The 21,934-nt window shown below is 46.8% G+C and overlaps 1 protein-coding gene across 3 annotated transcripts in view; it reads right to left on the bottom strand.

The window, feature by feature from the left end:
• Nucleotides 1-21,934, bottom strand: part of dpf3 (double PHD fingers 3) — a 46,906-nt gene that overhangs the window by 12,513 nt on the left and 12,459 nt on the right. Inside the window, exons 2-9 of one of the 3 annotated variants that reach the window (XM_018727681.1) lie at nt 15,597-15,757; nt 14,596-14,703; nt 10,813-10,949; nt 10,367-10,462; nt 9,672-9,744; nt 5,505-5,645; nt 4,608-4,739; nt 11-224 (exon numbers count right to left, since the gene is read on the bottom strand). In XM_018727681.1, coding sequence (XP_018583197.1) covers nt 64-224; nt 4,608-4,739; nt 5,505-5,645; nt 9,672-9,744; nt 10,367-10,462; nt 10,813-10,949; nt 14,596-14,703; nt 15,597-15,757 — 1,009 coding nt within the window. In that variant the 3' untranslated portion in view covers nt 11-63. Of the gene's footprint in view, nt 1-10; nt 225-4,607; nt 4,740-5,504; nt 5,646-9,671; nt 9,745-10,366; nt 10,463-10,812; nt 10,950-14,595; nt 14,704-15,596; nt 15,758-21,934 lie in introns of those variants that run through there. The other 2 variants (XM_018727682.1, XM_018727680.2) reach the window with 2 other exon arrangements.

Genomic DNA, 21,934 nt, shown 5'->3' with positions numbered 1-21,934 from the left:
AGCAGACTAGTCAACAGGTCAGAGGTTTTTCTTTTTCGTGGCTGTTTTTCTTTCCTTTGTTTTCTATCTGCATCGAGGGGGTGACACGCTGCCATTCGACAAGGGCTCGTCAATTTCTTCATCCTCGAAGCCGTGAAACGTGGACGCGTCGCTTTCAGATGTGGCGCCGAACAATTCCTCAGCCCCGCCCATCTTCCTCTCGTCCCGCCCTCCGACGTGTCCAGCTGACGTGCATGATGAATATATCAGCATGGGGGGCATGGCAACACACAGCAACAACCATAAAGCAGAAAGTCAACTGGGCCTCAGGCTGTGTCACAGGCCTACGGGGTCTCAACTGCCCTAGATCTGAGTGGCAGCAGCAGAAAGCAGGAGAGGTAAGGAGTGGGGAAGAGGGTGGAGTGCTGGGGCTGGCCAGAATCACATGACACTTAGCGACAGAGTGGTGCACAGATATGGGACTGCACTTGCAAGCTGGGGAACAGGACACCATGTGTCATGATACAAAGAGGCATAATATAAAGAGATGCTTCAGATCTCACCTTCCTTTGACATCAGCCTGTCCTACAATCTCAGTTTATGATGGCTTCTGCTGACTGTCAAACATAGCACGGCCTCTCCTTAAATGGAAAAGCCGGTAACGGTGGTTGTCGGATAAAACCTTGCTATGAAATATTACAGACTCCTACCCTCGCTCACATATTTGGCAAGTATGTGCCAAAACTTTTTTTACTGAATAATGATTTTGTAACTGATATCAGGACCAGTGTCTAACAGACCACTGCTCTAATGGCAAAAGAGCAATAAAAACAAAAACTGTCATGGAAAATACTAACAGGCAAGACATAAGAAAAAAATAAGTACTGATGATCTGGGTGATTCTGCAGAAATTCTTATCCAGTTGCCACACCAATACTGGAAGAGCTGGAGAAACAGGTTTCCACAGATGCAAAAAGTCAACTTTAAAAAAAAAAAAATCAAACGATTGGATGGGTGAGAAGCGTCTGCAAATTCAAACTAAGATCAGCATGAATGGTTGCGTATACGGAACGCACAGCACGATGGAGTGAGAAGAATTAACCGGACCCAAAACTGCAGTCAACTGCTTGGTATACGGCTGGATCACGTTTCAAGCCTGCCTCTAGCCAACTAATACAGCCCACCAGTAAAAGAAACAACATTTTTCAGGCAACAAAAAGTTCATACATCAATAAACAACATCCTAAAATGACTGTGAAATAAAACTACCGTGTACATTCTGACTGCAAATCAGCCCACTCAGACATTAGCAATACACAGTTGTCACCAGACCCTGAGCAGACTCTTTCATGACAGGAATATTTTCTCTAAAAATTGAAAAGGTGTTTTTTCCACATATCATTGTGAAGCTATGCAGTAAAATCAGTGTTTGTGCCACTGCCTCTTTTCTGCGCAGTAATGTTGTTTACAATTCCATATTTGGTCTGCAGGGGTGCCAAAACCAATCCAGAGCTCAAGTGTGTCACTACACACTGACCACAAGAAGGTTCACAGTAACTTTAGCTGTGAACAACCAGGGGCATTCTGGGTAATTTATTAAAAAAAAAAAAAAGCTTCCACTGTGTTTCACATTTCTGGATATTTACACCAGTACTTCAACCTAACAGTCCAGAATTTTCTTGTGCATCTCCTGCACTCATGCTGCTGTTGCTGAAACATGCTGATGGACTGGACTGCCTACTGATGTTCATCCAAGTGGATCATGCTTAACCACAAAGCGAGAGAATAAAACAGAAACTAGAACACCATGCCAACCTATACGTGCTTTCATTATGCATCCCACCCTCATCTCCAGGAAGCCTGGAAAGTAGCCAGCTCCAGTGCCACATTTTCATAACACCGCTGCTATGACATGCACTATGTCTGGAGAACATCACATGGTCCCCCAGCTATTACGAGCACTAACATGTAAATGGAGTGGCTTCTGGAGTGCCACCCATTTTACCCATATGAGTTATGAAGTATTCTGTTGCTGAAGCTGTCTACAGAAGTACTACAATGCTGTGACGGCACAAACATGCGAAACGACAGTAAAACCCAATGATTCGTACAAAAGCCCTGCACACTGCAGAACCTTTCAATGAGTAGGTTCCCCCAAAGCTCCTCAGCGAACAAAATCCTTCTTCTGAAAGACAGGATACCAGACAATTTTTTGGGGCTCTCCGTAATCCACTGAAAAAATATAACCCAGGGAAATGTTTAACTTGACAGCATTATGCATGTCAGATGGCCTTAAACCTATAAGAAAAAGGGCTGCTTTTCTTGTCTTTTGTGTTTTGGATTTTATTGGGAAGTACAAAACTTTATCTGAGAGAAAGGTAGTTTTCAATCACACACACGAGATACAGCTGTGTAATAGCAACTGCTCTTGAACAGTCAGTTATTTATCATCTTTCCGCTTACATTTACATTAATTCATTTAGCAGATGTTTTCCTCCAAAGTGATGTACATCTCATAAAAAATACATTGTGTGCAGTACATTAGCAGGAAGAGCACAGATGCAGGCACGTGATTCTTAAGTACAGGTAGTTTGTTTCTTTCCACCATATGAATCAATTTACACCACACAAGTAACTGCATAAAACTTTATCCGAATATCGACGATTCCCTCCTAGTACTTAATATATCAACATTTACGTTACATTACAGGAGTAGTTGCGTGAAGGTTTGTCCGCTGTTTAACAGCCATGACCTCAAAGTTATAGTGCGTGAACATTTATACATTACATGAACTTAATAGATCATGATCGAAGTGAATCCGGAAGAGATTATTAATTCTAAGGTCATTATTTAACACTCTTTCTATTGAACACTAAGATGGCCAGGATACCCAATGCTCTCACCCATACACCATGTTCTTCACCAATGGTGTATGCAGCAAAGGAAGTTGCAGAACATGGGAGAACTTTGCATGCTGCAGTGGTGGAAACGACAAGTCGACACCGAGCAGAACCACATGGCCAGGGCACACTGACTGGGAAAAGAAGGGGGAAGACCCACAATAGCACCACCTTAAACACCAAACATGTTGAAACCCTGACAATAACAATCACTGCCAACCAAGGGAATAGGACATGTACCGAGAAAGTAAAACGGAGTTCGATTCAGCACCAAGTGGCTGAAATCTACTCCAGCGACAGATGCCAGCCTATGGGGCCACGACGAGATGATGCACACAGCAGATGATGAGATGTGAAGCAGAGCAAATAAATGACAAGTCCAAAAGAAGCAGATGATGAATAAGGCAGAAAAGTGACACGGTCCCTGGATCAGCTCAATTAAATGTTCATAAAGTCCATTAAAGCCCATTCAGCCCCCTACTACATCGCTGGTCATCTTCCAATATGGGAATCTGGAGACTTTGAAAAAGGTTCATCAGTGCAGTGCCTCAGTTTCACCTTTCTTCGTTCCAAGGAAATGTTATCAATTGAAAGGTCATGTGGATAAATGGGATTTTAATTAGTTAGGGTAGCATTCAGTTATGGGGTATAGTAAGGCTGTGTTCAGATCTCAGAGGAGTTTCTTCCAATTAAATGAATGCAGCTTGTGAGAAGACAGCAAACTGTAACAGTCCTATACGTTGACAGCTCTGCACACAGCCTGTGGCATACGGAGCAGTTCTGAAAAGTTAAGCGTGCATCTCTCTCGCTCTCTCTCTCTCTCTCACACACACACACACACACAATAGACTTCAACACTTCAACTACAAAGCCAGTATAAAAAAAAGCCACATCTGCTGCCACGCAGGCCAGGGAGCAGCATGTTTTGGCAGCTGGCTTGCTTGCTGGACTAAACGCTGAAATTCACTGCAAACCCAAAGTCGCCTACACCTATACAATCTGTCTGTATGACTGTTGGAATGATGTCAGTTTGGCTGTAGAATGTTAAGACCTTTGTTTCAGTTGCAAAATCGTTAAATTGTGCTCTGTGTATGTGCACATCGCTGTGGTGTAGGCGTCTATCGTTATGACGGTGTGTTTTACTACCACTGGCCCTTTCTCGATGTGGTTTACTGTAATCTGGCCAGGCAGGGTGACAAGTACACACTAGTTTACTGTGCAAGGGCTTTGAGGTAGCTGCGGGACGAAAAGAGTATCCGTTTATTGGGTGAGGGTGCGACCATCATCTGGATCCAGAAGGCACTGGTTTGGCTGTCCTGAATTCCCGGTGTGGCCACATTTGAAGGTCTTGCGGTAACATGCCACCACCTTGCTCTGTACAAGTGGTCCATTTCTCGTAGCTCTTTTCTGTTGTGAGTGTTGCTTTTGTTTCTGGTAAATTCTGAAATGCCACACCAACCCGTAACTGGGTCGAGCCCTGGCTGTGAAACAATTCTCAGCAAACATATAGCAGGGCCCCTGGCCTCCCTGGCCTGACTCTGGCATGACCCTGACCACCCAAGCGAAAAGAGGTGCTGCTGCGGGGTGGAGGCGTGCTGGGCTGCGAGCGGGGGAGGGGGAGGACATTGGCTGGTGCTTGGGCTGCGATGAATGAGAGTGGCAGAGCTTGAGCGGCTGTGGCACGAGAGAGAGAGAGAGAGAGAGAGAGAGAGAGCAACAGCACCCACCGGAGCGACCGCAGTCCGAGCAAGACACCAGCTCCTCAGCTTGGCCTGTCTTTCTGTTGGAACCCGAGTCTCCGAGGCAGAAGTCACAGTAGTTATTGGGAATGACAGCACCATCCGGGCCCTTCTGAGCTGCTGGGAACAAAGCAGAAAAGGGTCTTTTAACACCATATACATTCACCTCACTTCTGCAGGGCTGCTTTTTAAGATTTTGTTTCCTGAAGGGCCAATTAATTCATTATTTAGGATGTTGCTGCACACGCGGGCCTCCCATCCCCCTCCACGTATCACATTGCAACCCGGCTTAGGGTTACTGCTGCACTACTCTCACTGTCCCCAGTGAGCAATTAGATAATTGGCCACAGATAAAACAAGGCCACAAAATATGTAAACCAGAAGCCACTCCATTTACATGTGGGCAAGTCGCCACTGGAAAAGCCTCTGGAATCAAACACAACAAAGCATTGAGATGCTGTTGCGCTATTCATTAAGGTCCTACCCATTCTGAACTACCCACAGTTTCCATGTTCCTTATATTCTTACACGTTTGCTATAAAAAGCCAATATGAGTTCTTTTGGCGTCACTGTTACCAGTTTTTAAAATCTCATTGTGTCTGTATTCACATAGTCACATTAGAAGAGAAATTTACAATTTCACAGCACTTTTTCAGCAGATGAAACTCTTAAGTCACACATGTCGTCTTGTGTCCCAATAGTGTCATTTATACTGCTTTTGTTGCCAGTGCACCAATGACAATCAAACTGAGTGCACTGGGCCCATATTTTGACAGCTATTCTGAACAGGTAAGCAAAACATATTACCTCATTTCCTGCATACAGAGCACATAGGCCAGGTATAATCAAAGCTGGTCAAGCTGAATCTGGGCTTCGGGACCTTACGTTTGTGGCTGTCGGAGCGGTAGGTTGGTGGGGACTGGGACGGTTCGGAGTCCCTGTCTTCCTCGCCTTCCTCATCTGCCAGATGGGTGTGGGTGTAGTGGTAACTCAGACCGGGGCGGTTCTTGTAGCGCTTCCCACAGACTGAGGATAGGGGGAAATTGGGAAGTGGGGAGGCAGGACACCCAGGCAAACATTATTATCATCATGACTTGGACCTCTCGTTCGTTAATTTGCCCCATCCGCTATAACAGGATTTGGGGCTGAGTGGTGGAATGAGACTAAGGCACAAAAGCAATGATCTTTGAACAGTCTTTTCAATAGATTCCATAAATGTATAAATTCAGTTATTACATTGCTATAGCCAGGAGTTTAGTACATTTAGTACAATATAGGCTGAACTTATTGCTTTCAATTTAACTGCAATGGACTGGCATCCCTAGAGTGTAACCTAACTAGCCTAGTGCCCTGTGCTTCCAGGACAGGCTTCAAACTACTGCAACCATGACCTGGCAGAGCAGTTAATGATGGTGAATGAGTGAATGAGAGTTTGAATATCACTGATATGATTCGATATGGGAATAATAAAGAATTAACAATTATATGCTTTGTCAAAAAATTAAAACACTGAAAAATGTGACTGTGCTCAGTTTTTATTGCATTAGCTGAATCCAGTCAGAAGTAACAACCATACTTCCAGTTTGGCCTACAAAGGCAGGTCACTGGAAACTCTCAGTATGTTTTGGTGACTGAGGTCACCACAAATGACCTGAACAATAATTCAGTTTTTAAATAATAATCACCCTACAGAATTATATACTGCTTCCACATATGAAACACTATTGAGATATACCTTTACACAAAGGCCCACATTTACATCAGCAACCATGGTAAAACAGAAACTTATTTTTTTCTTTTGTAAAGGGGAAAAAAAAATTCAGTCAAGTTTGCATTTCTGAACAAAAAACGCACATGAAAGCTTTGAATCATGAGTGGAAATTCACTACTCATCTGTCTAGAACAGCAAAACACAACCAGGCAGAGACAGACAGAAGCACACAGGCGAGACACTGTCCTCTGCTCCTTGCGAAGACAAAGGGCTTTAAAGACTAAGGTTACTGCTTTCTAAAACCAGGAAGGAGGAAGCGGAACCAGGGACACTAGCACTGCATGAGGGAACAAAAGCATGAAATGTAACGGAAAGTCATTTTAGAATGTCCGGTTACAAGTGCTAAATATGCAAAGGATGCCTATGAAAATGTTGAGCCAATGGTCTCGCGCTTAATGGACACCATTATGTTTGCTGTTAACTCCGCTTGGCTGCTCACTGTAAACACCAAGTAATGGAAATCTTAGCTATAAAGCTCTTCCCTTGCAGCCACTCTGGCCATTTGCCAACTGAATTTGTGCACAAAGAAGAGGGGATCGATTACTGAACTAATCGAGCTATTCCATGTACAGGAGGACAGGAGAGAGAATGACAATGTGGCCAGAACAGGAGTACATGAGAACGACCACTCTCACATCTGTTAACACATCAAACTGAAATTCATTCTTGAACTGTGTGAACTCTGTCATTCTTGCACTTATTCTGTCCAATGAGGCAAAGAACAAGAGTGGCCCAGATCTCATGTGTATGCGGAAGTGGGGCGGAAGGAAAGACACTATAAATACAGACACTGGGATAACGTTGACTCGGCCCACATTGATCTCATGATTGACAGACACATGCCTGCAGTGCCAAGAGGGAAGCATCGCATGAAGCTGGTTAATGGTACCAATGGAAACCAACGGAAACCAATGGAAAGGGACAGAGCGACCTGTGCTGACAGCACCCTGCCCTAGCCGTTCAGAGGACATCAATCGTCTCTGACTTCTGACTGGACAGCTGTGGCCTTTAAACCCCCCATTTCCATAAAAGAAGAAAATGAAGGCAACAAAGTCCAGATACCTGAAGCTGCAGTTTTTGAGTTATGCTTTTGTTTGTATCGGTCTGCAACAGAGAAGACACAAGGCAAACAAAAAAGGAAAGGAAAAAAAAAGGAAAAAAACAAGAGTAAGTTTCACTCAAAGTTAGCATTGCATTAAAGAACCCAATCCCACCCGGTCTGTGTCTCCCATATATAAAGTGCACGCTATCGAAACCCTGTGAGATGCAGGTAACAGCAGCCTTTTACCAAACTGACTCCAGGTCTCAAAGGTCAGGGGGTAGAACAGAGGTGCACTGTGTCTAACATTCACCTCCTGAACCTCCAGGGAGATTCTGCCTCGTGCAATTTTTAAGAACGCGGTCTGATGGCATGACAGAAAGCAAACTGAGCAGAAAAAAACCAAAAAAAATCAAGCTGGGTCCATTTCACACCCTTGTACACAGTGGCTCTACAACTGGACTTCAAAGTTCTTCTGCTATTCTGAGGTGAAAGTAACCCCTGAGCTGAGCGTTCGGTGGTCCTCCACCTCTGTGAGTGAACAGTTTCCAATGTGGCACGAGGCAACTGGATGAGCCTCTTTTTCCCTAATTAGTTCCTGTCATCCAACTGCTCTCTTAGAAATTAAAGTAAAAAGGGTGAGCTAGTAAGGCAAACCATAAAAACCCTTCCAGGATGCCATGAAGAACACTATCACTAATCACCTCTAAATCAGCCTGCATTATCAAGTATGCCTTTCAGTAAGTGAAGAGCTGCAACTCTGCATGTGCTGAAAGCGAGCCACGTATACAGAATTTGCATCTATTTTCCAGGATGTCACACGCAGCACTGCTTTAAAGTATGCAAAGCCCCTGTGTCGCTTACTTTTACCACAAAATGCTGATCTGATGAGAAGCAGTCTTTCTCATGTGACATAATAGGTGTGTAATGACCAATTCCATATCTTGGTTTAGAGGAAATCATGTGTGTGGTAGAAACACAGAAGTAGTGGAGGTGAAAAAATAAGTAAACCCCAAGTTGCACTGGTTAAACTAAGTAGGTAAGTAGAATCAGCTGTGTGAATCATTGTCATTTATTCATTTTGTAAGTTTAAGATCTAGGTTTCATAAATTTATTTCAATATCTTACACAAGAAAAATGATCATCCTTATAGAGGTCACATATTTTCCAGCAGAACTGTATGCACATTTCTATAACTTTGGTTAATGATGTATTAGTGTTTAGTGAAATAAAAAAGGAAGTTGTTACAGCATTGTATCTGCTCAAGGTAAAAAAAAAAAAAAATAATAAAGTGTTCTAGAAATGCATGACAAAAACCAATAATATTCTATGTAGGTTACATATAAAAGGCACCAATGGACTGGACTCTGTCCAGGAGAGGGAAACTCATGCCATGTCCAGGCATTCACATTTCCAATATATACAGGTTCCAAGAACACACACACATTTTCGGAACCGCTTGTCCCATACGGGGTCACGGGAAACCGGAGCCTACCCGGTAACACAGGGCGTAAGGCCGGAGGGGGAGGGGACACACCCAGGACGGGACGCCAGTCCATCACAAGGCACCCCAAGCAGGACTCGAACCGCAGACCCACTGAAGAGCAGGACCCGGTCCAACCCACTGCGCCACCGCGCCCCCTCAGGTTCCAAGAACAGCTATTCACAATTAGAGAGATTTTAACAGTGCATTTAAAGTACTGAGGGCAACCCCTGAGGATCTGCTAGTCCAGGGCACACCCATGTTAATGACATATAAAGGCTTGTCCAGCCCAGTGTGGATCAATGAATGTCAGCCGTTTACGGTACAGTTTATCCATAAACCATATCAGCATAACTGCTCCTTGCTCCTCATCCAAACACAAACTGAGGGGCAAGAGCTAAGTGTACAAAAAAGTTAATCTGACCTTTGACTCAACGTTGGCCCTCTTTAGTACTGAGCCTGTGGCTGTACACAGAAAGTTGGCCTGATTTTTGCAGTGTAGTAAACATAGCTCTCTGGAAAAAAACGTTCCTCCGATCTGGCCAGTTAACAGAATATTTTCACCGCAGGAAGCGGGAATAAACGTTCTCAAGCTGGCAGAATTTTTGTGGAAAAGAACAGCAAGGTGGCATTATTGGACCCTTGTTCTTCAGACACTGTCAGCCTTCCTAACATTAATAGCGGTCCTGTGTACAAGATGCCCTCCCCCACCCCACTCGGGGGGGGCAGACTGCAGATCCACGTGGCACAGGTACTTACTGTCACAGACATAGGGCTTGTCCTGATCCTCTGTGGAGGCTGCCTCGGTCTTCCTTCGACCCGAACCCCGGCCCTTTGGGAAGAGCAAAGTCGCTCTCAGGCACTGCGCCAGCAGGTGGCGATTTCACATCCCCTGCCTTCTGACTGGCACAGAGTAAACACACTGCCATGATTTAGTATTGTGTGTTATAGCAAAACACGTTTTCTGTTACTTTGTTTTTTGATTTTGTTTTGTTACTAAGTTGGGAGTATGGCAGGGTTATACGCAAATTATGACATTCTGCAGAAAGACACAAGTGCAAATGATGATTTAATTGCAAAGAGAATATAAACAAAACCCTGCCAGTGTGATCTGTGGAAAGGGGCAAGCCATTGGAGAGTGATTACAGTGGGCTGAAGGGACAGTTGCCTGTGCTTTATAATGGCTAATGACACGACAGTGTGGGAGGAGACTGTTCTCGCAGCTGGTAATTTCAGCTGTGTGCCATCCACATGCATGACGCCCCGCTAGTGGATCCGCTGCACATCAGTGAAGGCCGCTGTAAAAATTGCCTATAATTACTTGTTTTTGACAATGATGACTGACTTAGCAGCGCTGACTTATCCTCAGACTTTGTCGGTGCACCATGCTGGATGGAGGGGGGTGCATGCGTTTTACAGTATTTGGGGGCCTGCTAGCTCCACGAACAGCTTACCCGGCCCTTGCTCCTCTGCTTCCTTTTTGGAGTGTCCACTTCAAAGTCTTCGTCGTCATGGTAACCGTCTCCATTCTCATCCGCCTCCAGGACTCTCTGTAGTGGATGAGCCAAGGGATGAAAAGGCCCGTCTCCCCCCCACATGGTGGGTTTGGGATCGAAGACAGAAGGCCAATGCTCTGTGCCATGTGTACATTTGGTCCAAAACACTTTGCGAAAAAATCAGCCTCTGCCAGACACTTTTCTGCTTGTGTCAGATCTTGTGATCATACTAAATAAGAGCTCTGGGGACATTTACTGCGCTTTTTACACTACACTGTGTCGTTGGGGAAATGCTTGGCACAGAAATGAAGCATACTGAAATCAGTTCTTGTAAAGCCACTAAGCTCTGGGGGTGGGGAGGGCAGGCAGCAGAGAAGCACCAAAACTCAGCAGACGGGACCCACCTGAATCTCCAGCAGGGATTCCTCCTCCCTAGTGCTATTGCTGGCACTGCGCTTGTCCAGGCCCTCCCCACGGAGCAGTGCCTCCAGGGTGGTGCTCTCTGAGGCCAGTGCCTCCTTCTTGGCCGCCAGCTCCCCTTCTGTAGACACACACACACGCACCAAGGAGGCAGTCATAATCACAGCTGGAAGCAGCAAAGCTCCGGTCCTATCCACGCAGACACTTCTACACAATTGCACCCATGTATGTGGCTAGTTATTACACTGAGAAAATTAGCAGATTAGGTAACTCATTAAGGGTACAAGAGCTGCTACCCTCTTAGTTCATGAGTACACACTTTTAGCTTTCCAAAAACTGCCTGAACTTTTTTCAAGGCATTTCGTTTTATGCGCATCACCACAAGCTGTGTTTTTCCACAGTCAGACCACAGCACTGCTGGCCAGCGCACCCGAAAAGCATCCATAGCCTTGTTTGATAGATTTCTGAATAAATGTAATCACAGATGTGATCATTCTGTTAGTGTATCACTAATTGATCAATTACTAAGCCTGGGAACCAAGACTTGCACAGGTCTCTAAATCTGTTCCATGAGCTCCCCCTATCTGGTCGGCATGCACGTCAGGACTAATAAAATATAAAACGTGAAAAAGACCAGGTGCAAGAGATGAAAGGATGTGAGGGGAGCGATGCTGCAGAGCTGGCACTCACTGTCTCCCCCACATGAAGCAGAGGTCAACTCAGACAAAGCAAGTCCTTCTCTTTCCATGGACACACAGGTGCATGGAGGGGAAAAAAGAAGGATGCCACAACACAACTATCACAACTGGATGGGGGCAACATCAAATTCTAAAACGTCCTAAATTCTTTGCAGTACATTTAAATTTATTCATGTAGCTGACACTTTTCTCCCAAACAACCTAAACTAAACTAAACTTCTTAATGGTGATTTACCCATTTATAGAGCTGGGTAATTTTAACTGCATCAATGAAAAGTAAGTACCTTGTTCTAGGATATTACAGCAGGAGGTGGAACTAAAAAGAGACCCTTCAAGCAGGAGGCTGTGGATCTAACCACTATGCCACCTGCTGCCCCCGGCAGAAATAGAATAGAATAGAATAGAATAGAATAGAGTTTCTTCCAATGGCCAACACTGTCACTGTTAGCATTGTACTCCTGAGGTGAAGCACACTGCTACCGCAGAACCATTCCTACGAAACAAACCTCTAAAACCTTAAACAGAAGCTTTTCCTCCAAAGGCTGGCGTGTCAGAAATGCAGGACTAGAAGGAACACTCGGGACAAAGAGTCTCAGCACACGCTGCAAGTCGTGTTTACAAAGGGCTCATCCTCATTGGCCCTCCCCAGTCCGCTCTCCACTCCGCCATTGTTTCTGCGCAGGTTGACTTTCAGCTGTCAGCGACTAGACAGTCCCCCCCTCCCCGACCCCAGGAGAGCGTTGTGGAAAACAGAGCAGGCCGTGGGGGGTGCAGGGTGGAGGAGGATGACAGCAGGGGGTTGATTCTGCATGCAGGCAGAGTTCCTGCCCCAGCTACCTCCGCTGCAGTGCGCGTACTGCCGTGTCGAAGAGGCAGAACGCTGACGCACGCAAACACACTCCGCCCCTCTGTGGCGCCTGTAAACAACCTTGGTGACATAGTGTATCCTCTAAGGGCCTCCTGTACATTTTGGGACAGCACAAGTACTAGGAGACATAGCTGGTGAGAGTACTGAGGATGGAGGTCTCAATCCTGTATGGTACTATACTGTTGTACCTTTGCATTTTAGCGTGACATTTTTTATTTCATAGAAAACATTTTCATAACTCTATATAGTTTTCTATATAGTTTATATAGTTTTATTAGATAGCACACTACTAAAAAGTCAGCAAAAATTAATAAACGTTCATATATGGGTTTAAAATTAAACTAAAATATGTCGAGAGAGAATAAAAAAATACTCAAACACACACTGTCTGCAACCACTTGTCCAGAGTCTGGTCACGGGGAACCGGAGCCTAACCCGGCAACACAGGGCTCAAGGCTGAAGGGGGAAGGGACACACCCAGGACGGGACACCAGTCAGCCATAAGGCACCCCAAGCACGACTCGAACCCCAGATCCACCAGAGAGCAGGACCCGGCCAAACCCCCTGTGCCACCGCACCCCCCTGTTTACAGTTATTATTTATTAAATATTTATAACTTATAGGACAGAGTTATTTTTACAGTATCAATTCTGGGTAAGTCAAGGGCACTGTAGCAGGAGGTGAGATTGTAACCTGGAGCCTTTGAGTACAAGGCACCACCTGCTGCCCCACTTGACATAACTATTTTCTGGTTCTGTTTGAATCCACAACCTTGTGAACACCTATAAACGCTTTGTGTGTGCTGTTATTTCATTAAGGGATGAAGGGTGAACCCAGTTACTGCTGGATAATCCTGTTTCAAAGAGTCAAAGACCATGAAATATGCAGCAAGAGGACCCAGTGGACAACAAGCAGGACTTTGAATCAAAAAGTTCCAGGTCCAAGAGGATATGGGTTGTACCTTCTATCAAAACCCAGTTGTACCTCAGCAGAGTATATTATAAACACATAATAATAGTGTGTAAATAATACACATCAAATACTATATACTGTATCATCTACACTGAATGTATGTAGCAAAGACCACAGCATGTATCTCACTTTCGATGGAATCATCGCATTGATAATGTGCACTGCTGAAAATGGAGTTCAGCAGGTATAAATGCACTGCACAACCTCACTGCGAGTACCATTTAGTTGTCCACCTCCTCTGTACTGAACTGACAAACAAACACCCACCAGCCCAGGAAACAGCTGCCACGTTTCCTTTAGAGATTCGCCATAAATCTTCTGCGCATAACAAACGAATTGTTCGAAGCCATTTCAGATCTGACTTCTGCGTGAGTTCAGCCACAGCCTTCAATCACGCAGTGATCTGGGAAGAGCCCCCGTAGAGGGGAGTGAGAGGGCATACATGCTGGTCAGCCGCAGTGTCTGTCCAAAGGCACGGCTGTCTGAGTCCTGCAGAAACTCGTGTTTTATTTCTGCAGGCTAGATGATGTTGTACACGACAGGCAGATTTATGAAGCTGCGAAGAGTCTCTGTTTTTTCAGCTCAGATCTTCCTGACTGCAGACGTGTGGGAATGTGGCCAGAACATATTGAAAACCTTTCCTGAACGGCCATGTGCCGGACTCGCATAACACCCCTCAGGGATGCGGCTGTGCAGAGGGCGCTGGAGCAGCTACCTGACCTCTGGCACATGAACCAAGGTAGGACGCTCAGTTTCCATGACAGCAGGGTTTGGGGACATGGGTACAGTGTGTGTGTGAAACAAGAGACGTTGGGCACAGAGGCGGATGGGGCTGTCAGATGAGAGATGAGCAGCCCATCAGCTGATGGATCTTGCAGTCGGGTTACACAAGGAGGTGTGGGGGATCACTGTGGGCGAGCAAGGGGCATGGAGACAAGGGGAAATAGGGGGAGATGCTGAGAGGGAAACAGTACATTAATGGAAGGGGGAAGCTGGTTAATGACTGAATCAAAGAGAAACTAAAGCAAATTAATGAGTAAACGGGCCCAAGTAAACGAAAACAAGAGGAGGTAAGTCTGTGAATGACTGAGAGGAAGAGCACCCTGGCAGTGAACGCAAGTGGGAGAAGTGGGAGGTAAACACTGGTTGTGAAGGAGGACAGGAGGGAAGAAATGGGTAGCTGAGCGAGCGAGAGAGAGAGAGGGGAGTGGGGAGGTCGGCCATCTCACCAAGCCGCAGTTCACAGAGGCGCAGCTGTGGGTCCATGGGGGGGTGCAGCCTCCTCTTCTTCCTCCAACAGCGGGCGGGGTAGGTGTACATCTGCCCTGCAGCCAGGCCTAAGCCACGTACGCAGACGCACACACACAAACGCACGCAGACATGTCCACATACAGTTCCATTAAGAACCAATTCCTGTACCAAGCTCTGCTACCCCCCCGCACCCCTCATCCCACATATACACACCCCCAATGCATCTCCCTCCCCACTACAACAGAACTTCCCCCACACTTTCTTCCAGCACGTTACAGGGCCTGACACGTGTTTTATAACCAGCTGCTACAGAAGCCAACACACATGAGGAGCCAGGAGCCCATCATGAACTCCCGTCTCCCTCTGCATCGGAGCGGCGCTCTCCTGTTAGCCGCTCCCAGGTTATATTTTTTTACACTGTATTTCATATTATTACTGCTGCCGTCGTCATCTCCATGGGAGTGGATGGCAGGCCGGGATGATAAACCCGGAATAATTGTGTCCAAGCAGGAGGCTGTATGCCACTAAATACAGGGTGGGGCATGGGCTTAAGCGGAGCAGGATGTTGGTGCTATTTGCGGCAGGCTCTTGGTCCCCCTTGCGGCTCCGGCAAGTGTCTCTGTGGAATTAGTCTCAAGCAAGAGCACAAAGCCCTTTGGAAAGTGGAAAGTGCTGGGGTGTCGTTGGCTGAGCGTAGCACGCTGTCACTGTAATGAATCCAACTGCACCACTGTGCTTGAACTGTGCAGCCACTGCGCATTATGGATGTCCCAAGCCAGATTCCAGACCTCAGTAGTTTCCCTCTTAACCCTAATCCCCAGAGCTTAACCCCAAGAGCTTTGGCTTATTTATACATCAGGTATGGATGGCCACGGAGACAGTGTGTGTGAAGATTGGTTCGCAGTGTACGTGAGGGACTCTAAATAAACCTGTGGTCAGGACAGTGGGCTACCTGTGCAAATCTACTTGGTCCACCCACCTGGCCCACGGTGGCGCCGCTCCATCCAGATGTAGCAGTTGTTCTGCGCCACCCCTGTCTGGGAGTCGAGGAAGGGCAGGCGCACACTGCGCTCGGCGCACAGGCGGGCATTGTAGCTGCGGCAGTGCTCGATGGCCTCCTTGTAGAACTGGTCACCCAGGCTGGAAAAACATGGCAGAGACAGCGATATGACTGAACATCATTCTAACTGCTGCACAACAAATGGACACCGTTGCCTCCGAACACTGTCTCCAGTATGTCTTGGCCAGGTACAGAACACACAAAAAACATTTATTGCCTTCGATCCTCCCCACAATTCTCTGATGCCTGCATGAAAAATTGTTGCAGGTTTTGACTTTAATGGCTGCCTGACTGCCTGGGACAGGTAATTTGCTCAAATTTTCATAGTCCGACAAGTAGAACTGATCATTCCGATACCTGTCCACTGGATAGATGGACAGTAAGTAAAGATATTAAAATAAATATCAAGAAATTTGCTGCAAAATGACAACCTCCATCATAATAAAACTTAGTGACATCACTACTTTTACATTTATTCATTTAGCAGATGCTTTTTCTCCAAAGTGACGTACAGTACATCTCATAGAAAATACAATTTGTACATGACATTAGGAGAAAGAGACATAGCTGTAGTTAGTTTCCTTCACCATATGCACCAATGTTCATCACACAAGTAGCTGCATAAAACTCCCAATCACCTTCTCAGTAGTTTTTTTTTGAGATACATATAAACATTTACGTTACATTGCAGGAGTAGCTGTGTGAAGGATTGAGCCGAGCATGACAGTGAACATTTATACCTTAGGGGCATGAATATTTATACCTTACATGAACTTAAGCGATCATGGGCAAAGTGAGTCCGGAAGAGATGGGTTTTAAGACCCTTTTTAAAACTGCTAACTGCACTGACTGCGTCATGTGCACTTTTGTCTCCAAATCGTTTGCTCTGCTATTTCTAGCAATTCCTTCATGTGGGAATGCTTCTCTAAGAATGCTTTCTTTCACATGATACCCTAATTATCTCACTCTGATTACAATTTACAAGGACATCTTAGACATGCACTTATTTGTGTCTTTACCATGAGTAAAGCACTGCTCTGAGTACTGTCCTATCTAGCCTTGGGCACCTTTCCACCAGGTGCACACGAAGAAAGGGTGAAATGCTCTGTGCTGCCTACTACCTGCTCACAACGAGCAGACACCCCTTCTCCAGAGCGGTGCACCCCTCGCTATCCTCCTGGCATATCTGTCTCCAGGATCGTAGGTCTGCCATGCTTTTCACCGAGTGAAAGTCACCACTGGTCTACAATCTCCTGACATATAAGAAACTTGCATGGTCCTTCCAGGAGAAGGCATGAAGGTTCACTCCACATGGCTCAGTGTCTCTCTCACATTCATCATCCCACTTGTTTGGCTGACACTTTTCTCCAAAGCAACTTACAGTGTTAAGCTCCCTAAAACTATTTACCCATTTATACAACTGGGTAATTTTTACTACAGCAATTCAGGGTAGGTACCTTGCTCAAGGGCACAAGAGCAGGAGATGGGAATCGAACCTGGGTGCTTTGAGTTCAACGTGGTAATTATAACTACTGCTGTAGTATTTGCCCCATCCCAAACTGCACACCCCCCAGGTGTGGCAGCAGAAAGACCACCACAATGATGCATGAGGAACACAGAATCCAGACTCACTGAAAACGCCGTGCTCCTGCTTCTCAGGTGACGAGTTCAAGTCGAGACGCCATTTTGAATGAAAGTGTTTCTCTGACGAAAGGGAGGCTGACATGGAGCTGTTCTCCATGGTGAGATGGCTCCCCCCCCCCCCCCCCAGCAATACTCCCTGTTTGTGTCTGCTTAATTTATGGCTTTTAATTACTCAGGCCACCACAGCCACTGCTGTTCAGGCTGGGAGACGAGCCTGAAGAGGAAGGCTGCGAGACGGTTCCCTGGGGAGCCGGGTTTGGGCCTGTGCCAGGGCTGTTGGACTGCAGCGGGGCAGGTTCGCCTGGCTCCTCTCACCTGCACCACTATGTAGAGGGATTGGCCAAGTGCTCCTTTTCATACACACAAGCACACCGTCAAACTGACAGCCCAATAACTAAACCATCCATTCATGAAGGTGAAGCAGTTCTCTGACAGCTGACTTGAGACCCTCCAGATGGGAGGAACACGTTGAGACGGTTTGACAGCTGCTGTCCATGCAGATGTGGCCTCTCAGCTAAGCCTCAATACTGCAGTCACACAGCCAGCTCTGCTGTTTCCTTACTACCTGCTGCCCAGTTTCATTACAGTGATTCTGGGTCATGAGGGGCTGGTGGATTTTCTCAGCCCAGTGACCAGCGGGATGCTGACTGGTCTGCTTTGCAACCGCACAGATCGATGCATATCTGCAGGTGCCCTGAGGGGGAGGGCAATGGGGTGGGCGGGGGCAACAGATGACCGCCAAGACTCTACCGCAGTGGCACAGGCGGCCTGGTGCCTGCTTTAAGGCATCTGCCTTGACCAGGGAGGAAGGGTTGGCAGTGACTAGCCACCAGGGGGAGCACTACCACTCAGGGGTCATGCACAAAGGAAAAGGTGGGGCAGGACTTGAACAATCAGCCACAGCAGGGAGATGCATTGCGACTCAGAGCAAAGGCCAGGGAGGGGGGATACCCTTCAAAGGACATTTTTGCCCCATGTCAGTATTCTCTGCGAAACCTGGGTCGTGAAATCACACATCAAGTAGGCGCGAAAGCTGAGCAGCTCGTACGCAAATGAGCCATCACCACTAATTGCAGCAGGCCTTCCAATGGGGGCTGTCTCCTGTGCAGGATTGCAGAGGGAAGTTGCAGGGGTTAGGGGTGAACAGCACATGGACATACACGTGGAAAAGAATGAATGATTCCCCCCAGGCCACACTACTGCTGTCCCAATTAGGCACCGGGAGGTCGCCAGTGACCTGGCAACACGGTCCAGCCTAAAGCTCACGTGGCTGCGGCTCCCACCACAGCAGGGGATCTGCGGGACGAATCGATGAGAACCACATGTTCTCAATTATGGCCCCCCTGACAGCAACAAGCAGCCATTTTGAAGAGACAAACGCACACACTTCGGCCCCACGGGATAGTGCCTACACCGCAAATGAAACATTAATACACATCCAAAACATGGGTAGTTTTCATGAGTGGTTGGGGATGCATGGATCCTGGGTCCTGGCCATCCCTCCCTCTGCTCCATACCGGCTGTGCTCTCGGCCCACCTCACTCTCCCCGATTAGATCAGCACTCCCAGTCCGGCACACAGATGCACAGAAATGTCTGGTATGTCAGCCCTCACAAAGAGAGAGGCACTGCCGGGGACCGGCCTGGGGCACAAAGAGCCACAGTGCTGGCAGACAACGTGCCCGTGAATGCGCAACAAGCACATGTGGGCCCAGCTATGGATCCGGTATGGGCTCAGGAGGCATCTCAAGACCAAATTTTACTGGTCAAATGTGATGACACAGTAGATTTGCTTTTGCCTCCAGGCTAGCAACTGTGGGGACAACAGGAGCATACTGAACATCACTGTTTGGTTACAGTTTAAAGATGGAAAACAGACCTTCATCCCCTTGAGGGAATCTACTAGTGCACAGAGGGCAAATTAACACAGCTGAGTGGGATTTTCCTTTTGATAGATAGATAGATAGATAGATAGATAGATAGATAGATAGATAGATAGATAGATCAGCTCAAACATTAAAACCACTTATTTAATATTGTGTAGGTTCCCTTCGTGCTGCCAAAACAGCTCTGACTCATTGAGGCATGTACTCCACAAGACTTCTGAAGGTGTCCTGTGGTATCTGGCACCAAGACGTTAGCGGCAGATCCTTTAAGTCCTGCATGTTGCGAGGTGGGGCCTCCATGGATCAGACTTGTTTTTCCAACACATCCCACAAATGCTCGATCGAATTTAGATCTGGGGAATTTGGAGGCCAAGTCAACACCTTGATCTTTTTAACAACTTTTGCAGTTTGACAGGGCGCGTTATCCTGCTGAAAGAGGCCACTGCCATCAGGAAATACTGTTGCCATGAAGGAGTGTACATGGTCTGCAACAATCTTTAGGTGGGTGGTACATGTTAAAGTAACATCCACATGAATGCCAGGACCGAAGGTTTCCCAGCAGAACGCTGCCCACAGCATTACACTGCCTCTGCTGGCTTGCCTTCTTCCCATATTGCATCCTGCTGCCATCTCTTCCCCAGGTATAGGACACACATGCACTCGACCATCCACATGATCTAAAAGAAAACGTGATTCATCAGACCAGGCCACCTTCTTCCATTGCTCCATGGTCCAGTTCTGATGCTCACGTGCCCACTGTAGGTGCTTCTGGCAGTGGACAGGGGTCAGCATGGGCACTCTGACCCGTCTGCGGCTACACAGCCTCATAGGCAATAAGCTGCAATACACTGTGTGTTCTGACACCTTTCTACCATGGCCAGAATTAAGGTTCTCAGCAATTTGTACTAAAGTACCTCTTATGTGGGATCGGACCAGGCGGGCTAACCTTCGCTCCCCACCCACATCAATGAGCATTGGGCACCCATAACCCTGTCACCAGTTCACCGGTTGTCCTTCCTTGGACCACTTTTGGTAGGTATTAACCACTGCATACCAGGAACACTTGTCGTTTTGGAGATGCTCTGACCCAGTTGTGTAGCCATCACAATTAGGCCCTTTTTAAAGTCGCTCAGATTCTTACGGTTGCCCATTTTTACTGCTTCCAGCACATGAAATTCAAGAATTGACTGTTCACTTGCTGCCTAATATATCACATCCCTTGACAGGTGCCATGTAACAAGATAATCAATATTATTCACTTCGCCTATCAGTGGTTTTAATGTTGTGGCTGATCGGTGTACACAGATACCATAAAAACAGCTCAATTACTTACTGGGACACATGTGCCCATATCTAAATAATCTGGGCATACTACTCACAGTGAATACAGTAACTGGTAAAGGAAAGGAGTTTGTAACCCGCAACACAGCCCCTAAGTGATTTCATTGCGGCTCTTGATTCACAAGGTTTACGACAACTTGCCCAGGAAGCTATGTAATTAATTCGGCCCCGCAGTCCTGATTGCTGCATATCGGCATTCCTGCGGACGACACAGGTAAATATTTGAAGACAAAGCAACCCAAAACAGAGCCAATGTAATTTTACACCACTTTGCCGTAATTAATTCCAAACCACTTAGCAATGCCGTTTCACCGTGGTTTTACCCTGGCTAGATAAAAGGTGTAACTCCAGCTACCCAAAAGGTGCACATGGCTAGCCCAGAAGGGGTACTTTCCAGCTCCGCTCCCACTGGCAGCCCTTCCACGATCTGCACCCCAGCAGGAAAAGCTGAGTCTTGATCGAGAAACTGCCACAGCTGCCCCTAATGAGAGCCAGGAGACAGCGATTCGGATGGGGGTGGTGCTGTCTGGTCTCTGCTCCACTCCCTCTCAGACCCCGCCCCCCACCTCCAAGACGTGCCTTTGTTTTTTCCCCAGGGGCCCTATAGACCCCCTGCACAGCTGGGCCCTGTCTCGATGTTGCGAAGGGGACGCACGGCATTTGGTGTGTGAACACGTGCCGTGAATGTAGTCGTATGATGCTGATGGAGAAGAAGAGAATGTGTGTGCTTGAAAGCATGGTGAGGAGGGGGTGGAGGGACATGGTAGGCAGACAACAGTGAATTTAATGGCGGCGGGGGGGGGGCATCCACCATCAGCAGGCTCTCTGTTAAGGCTACTATGTGTCATATGTAGCCAAGGTGGCAGTTACATAAACAGCAGTTCTACTTCCTGGCAAAGGTGGGCTGGTGAGATGAGCCACAACACACACCCTGAGATGAGCGCACGATCACTGTGACTGTGCAAGGTGATTTTTAAAGGTCAGCCCTGCTCCTGCTTGGGGGACCTCACAGTTGGCGGTTTCAACTGGAATCAAACAGACATCTAATCGGTTACAGTTAGAGAGGCATTATTGCTTGGCAAGCGTGGACCAGGGTCAAAACCTGCACCGGCAAAGTCAACACATACACAGTGGCTAGAGCGGCAGCAAACATTTCAACTAACCGTAAATTAAAGTATATCTATACACATTTATTCATTTACCTGATGCTTTTCTCCAAAGCGACTTACAGTGTTAAGGTACTTAGAATTATTTACCCATTTAAACAGCTGGGTAATTTTACTGGAGCAATTCAGGGTAAGTACCTTCCTCAAGGGTACTACAGCTGGAGATGCGATTTGAACTTAGGATCCAAAGGCAGCAGTACCAACCACCACGATACCAGCTG

Source organism: Scleropages formosus, chromosome 15 (genome assembly GCF_900964775.1).
Source record: "Scleropages formosus chromosome 15, fSclFor1.1, whole genome shotgun sequence".
Classification (NCBI taxonomy): domain Eukaryota; kingdom Metazoa; phylum Chordata; class Actinopteri; order Osteoglossiformes; family Osteoglossidae; genus Scleropages; species Scleropages formosus.
This window is presented reverse-complemented; position numbering and strand designations above follow the sequence as displayed.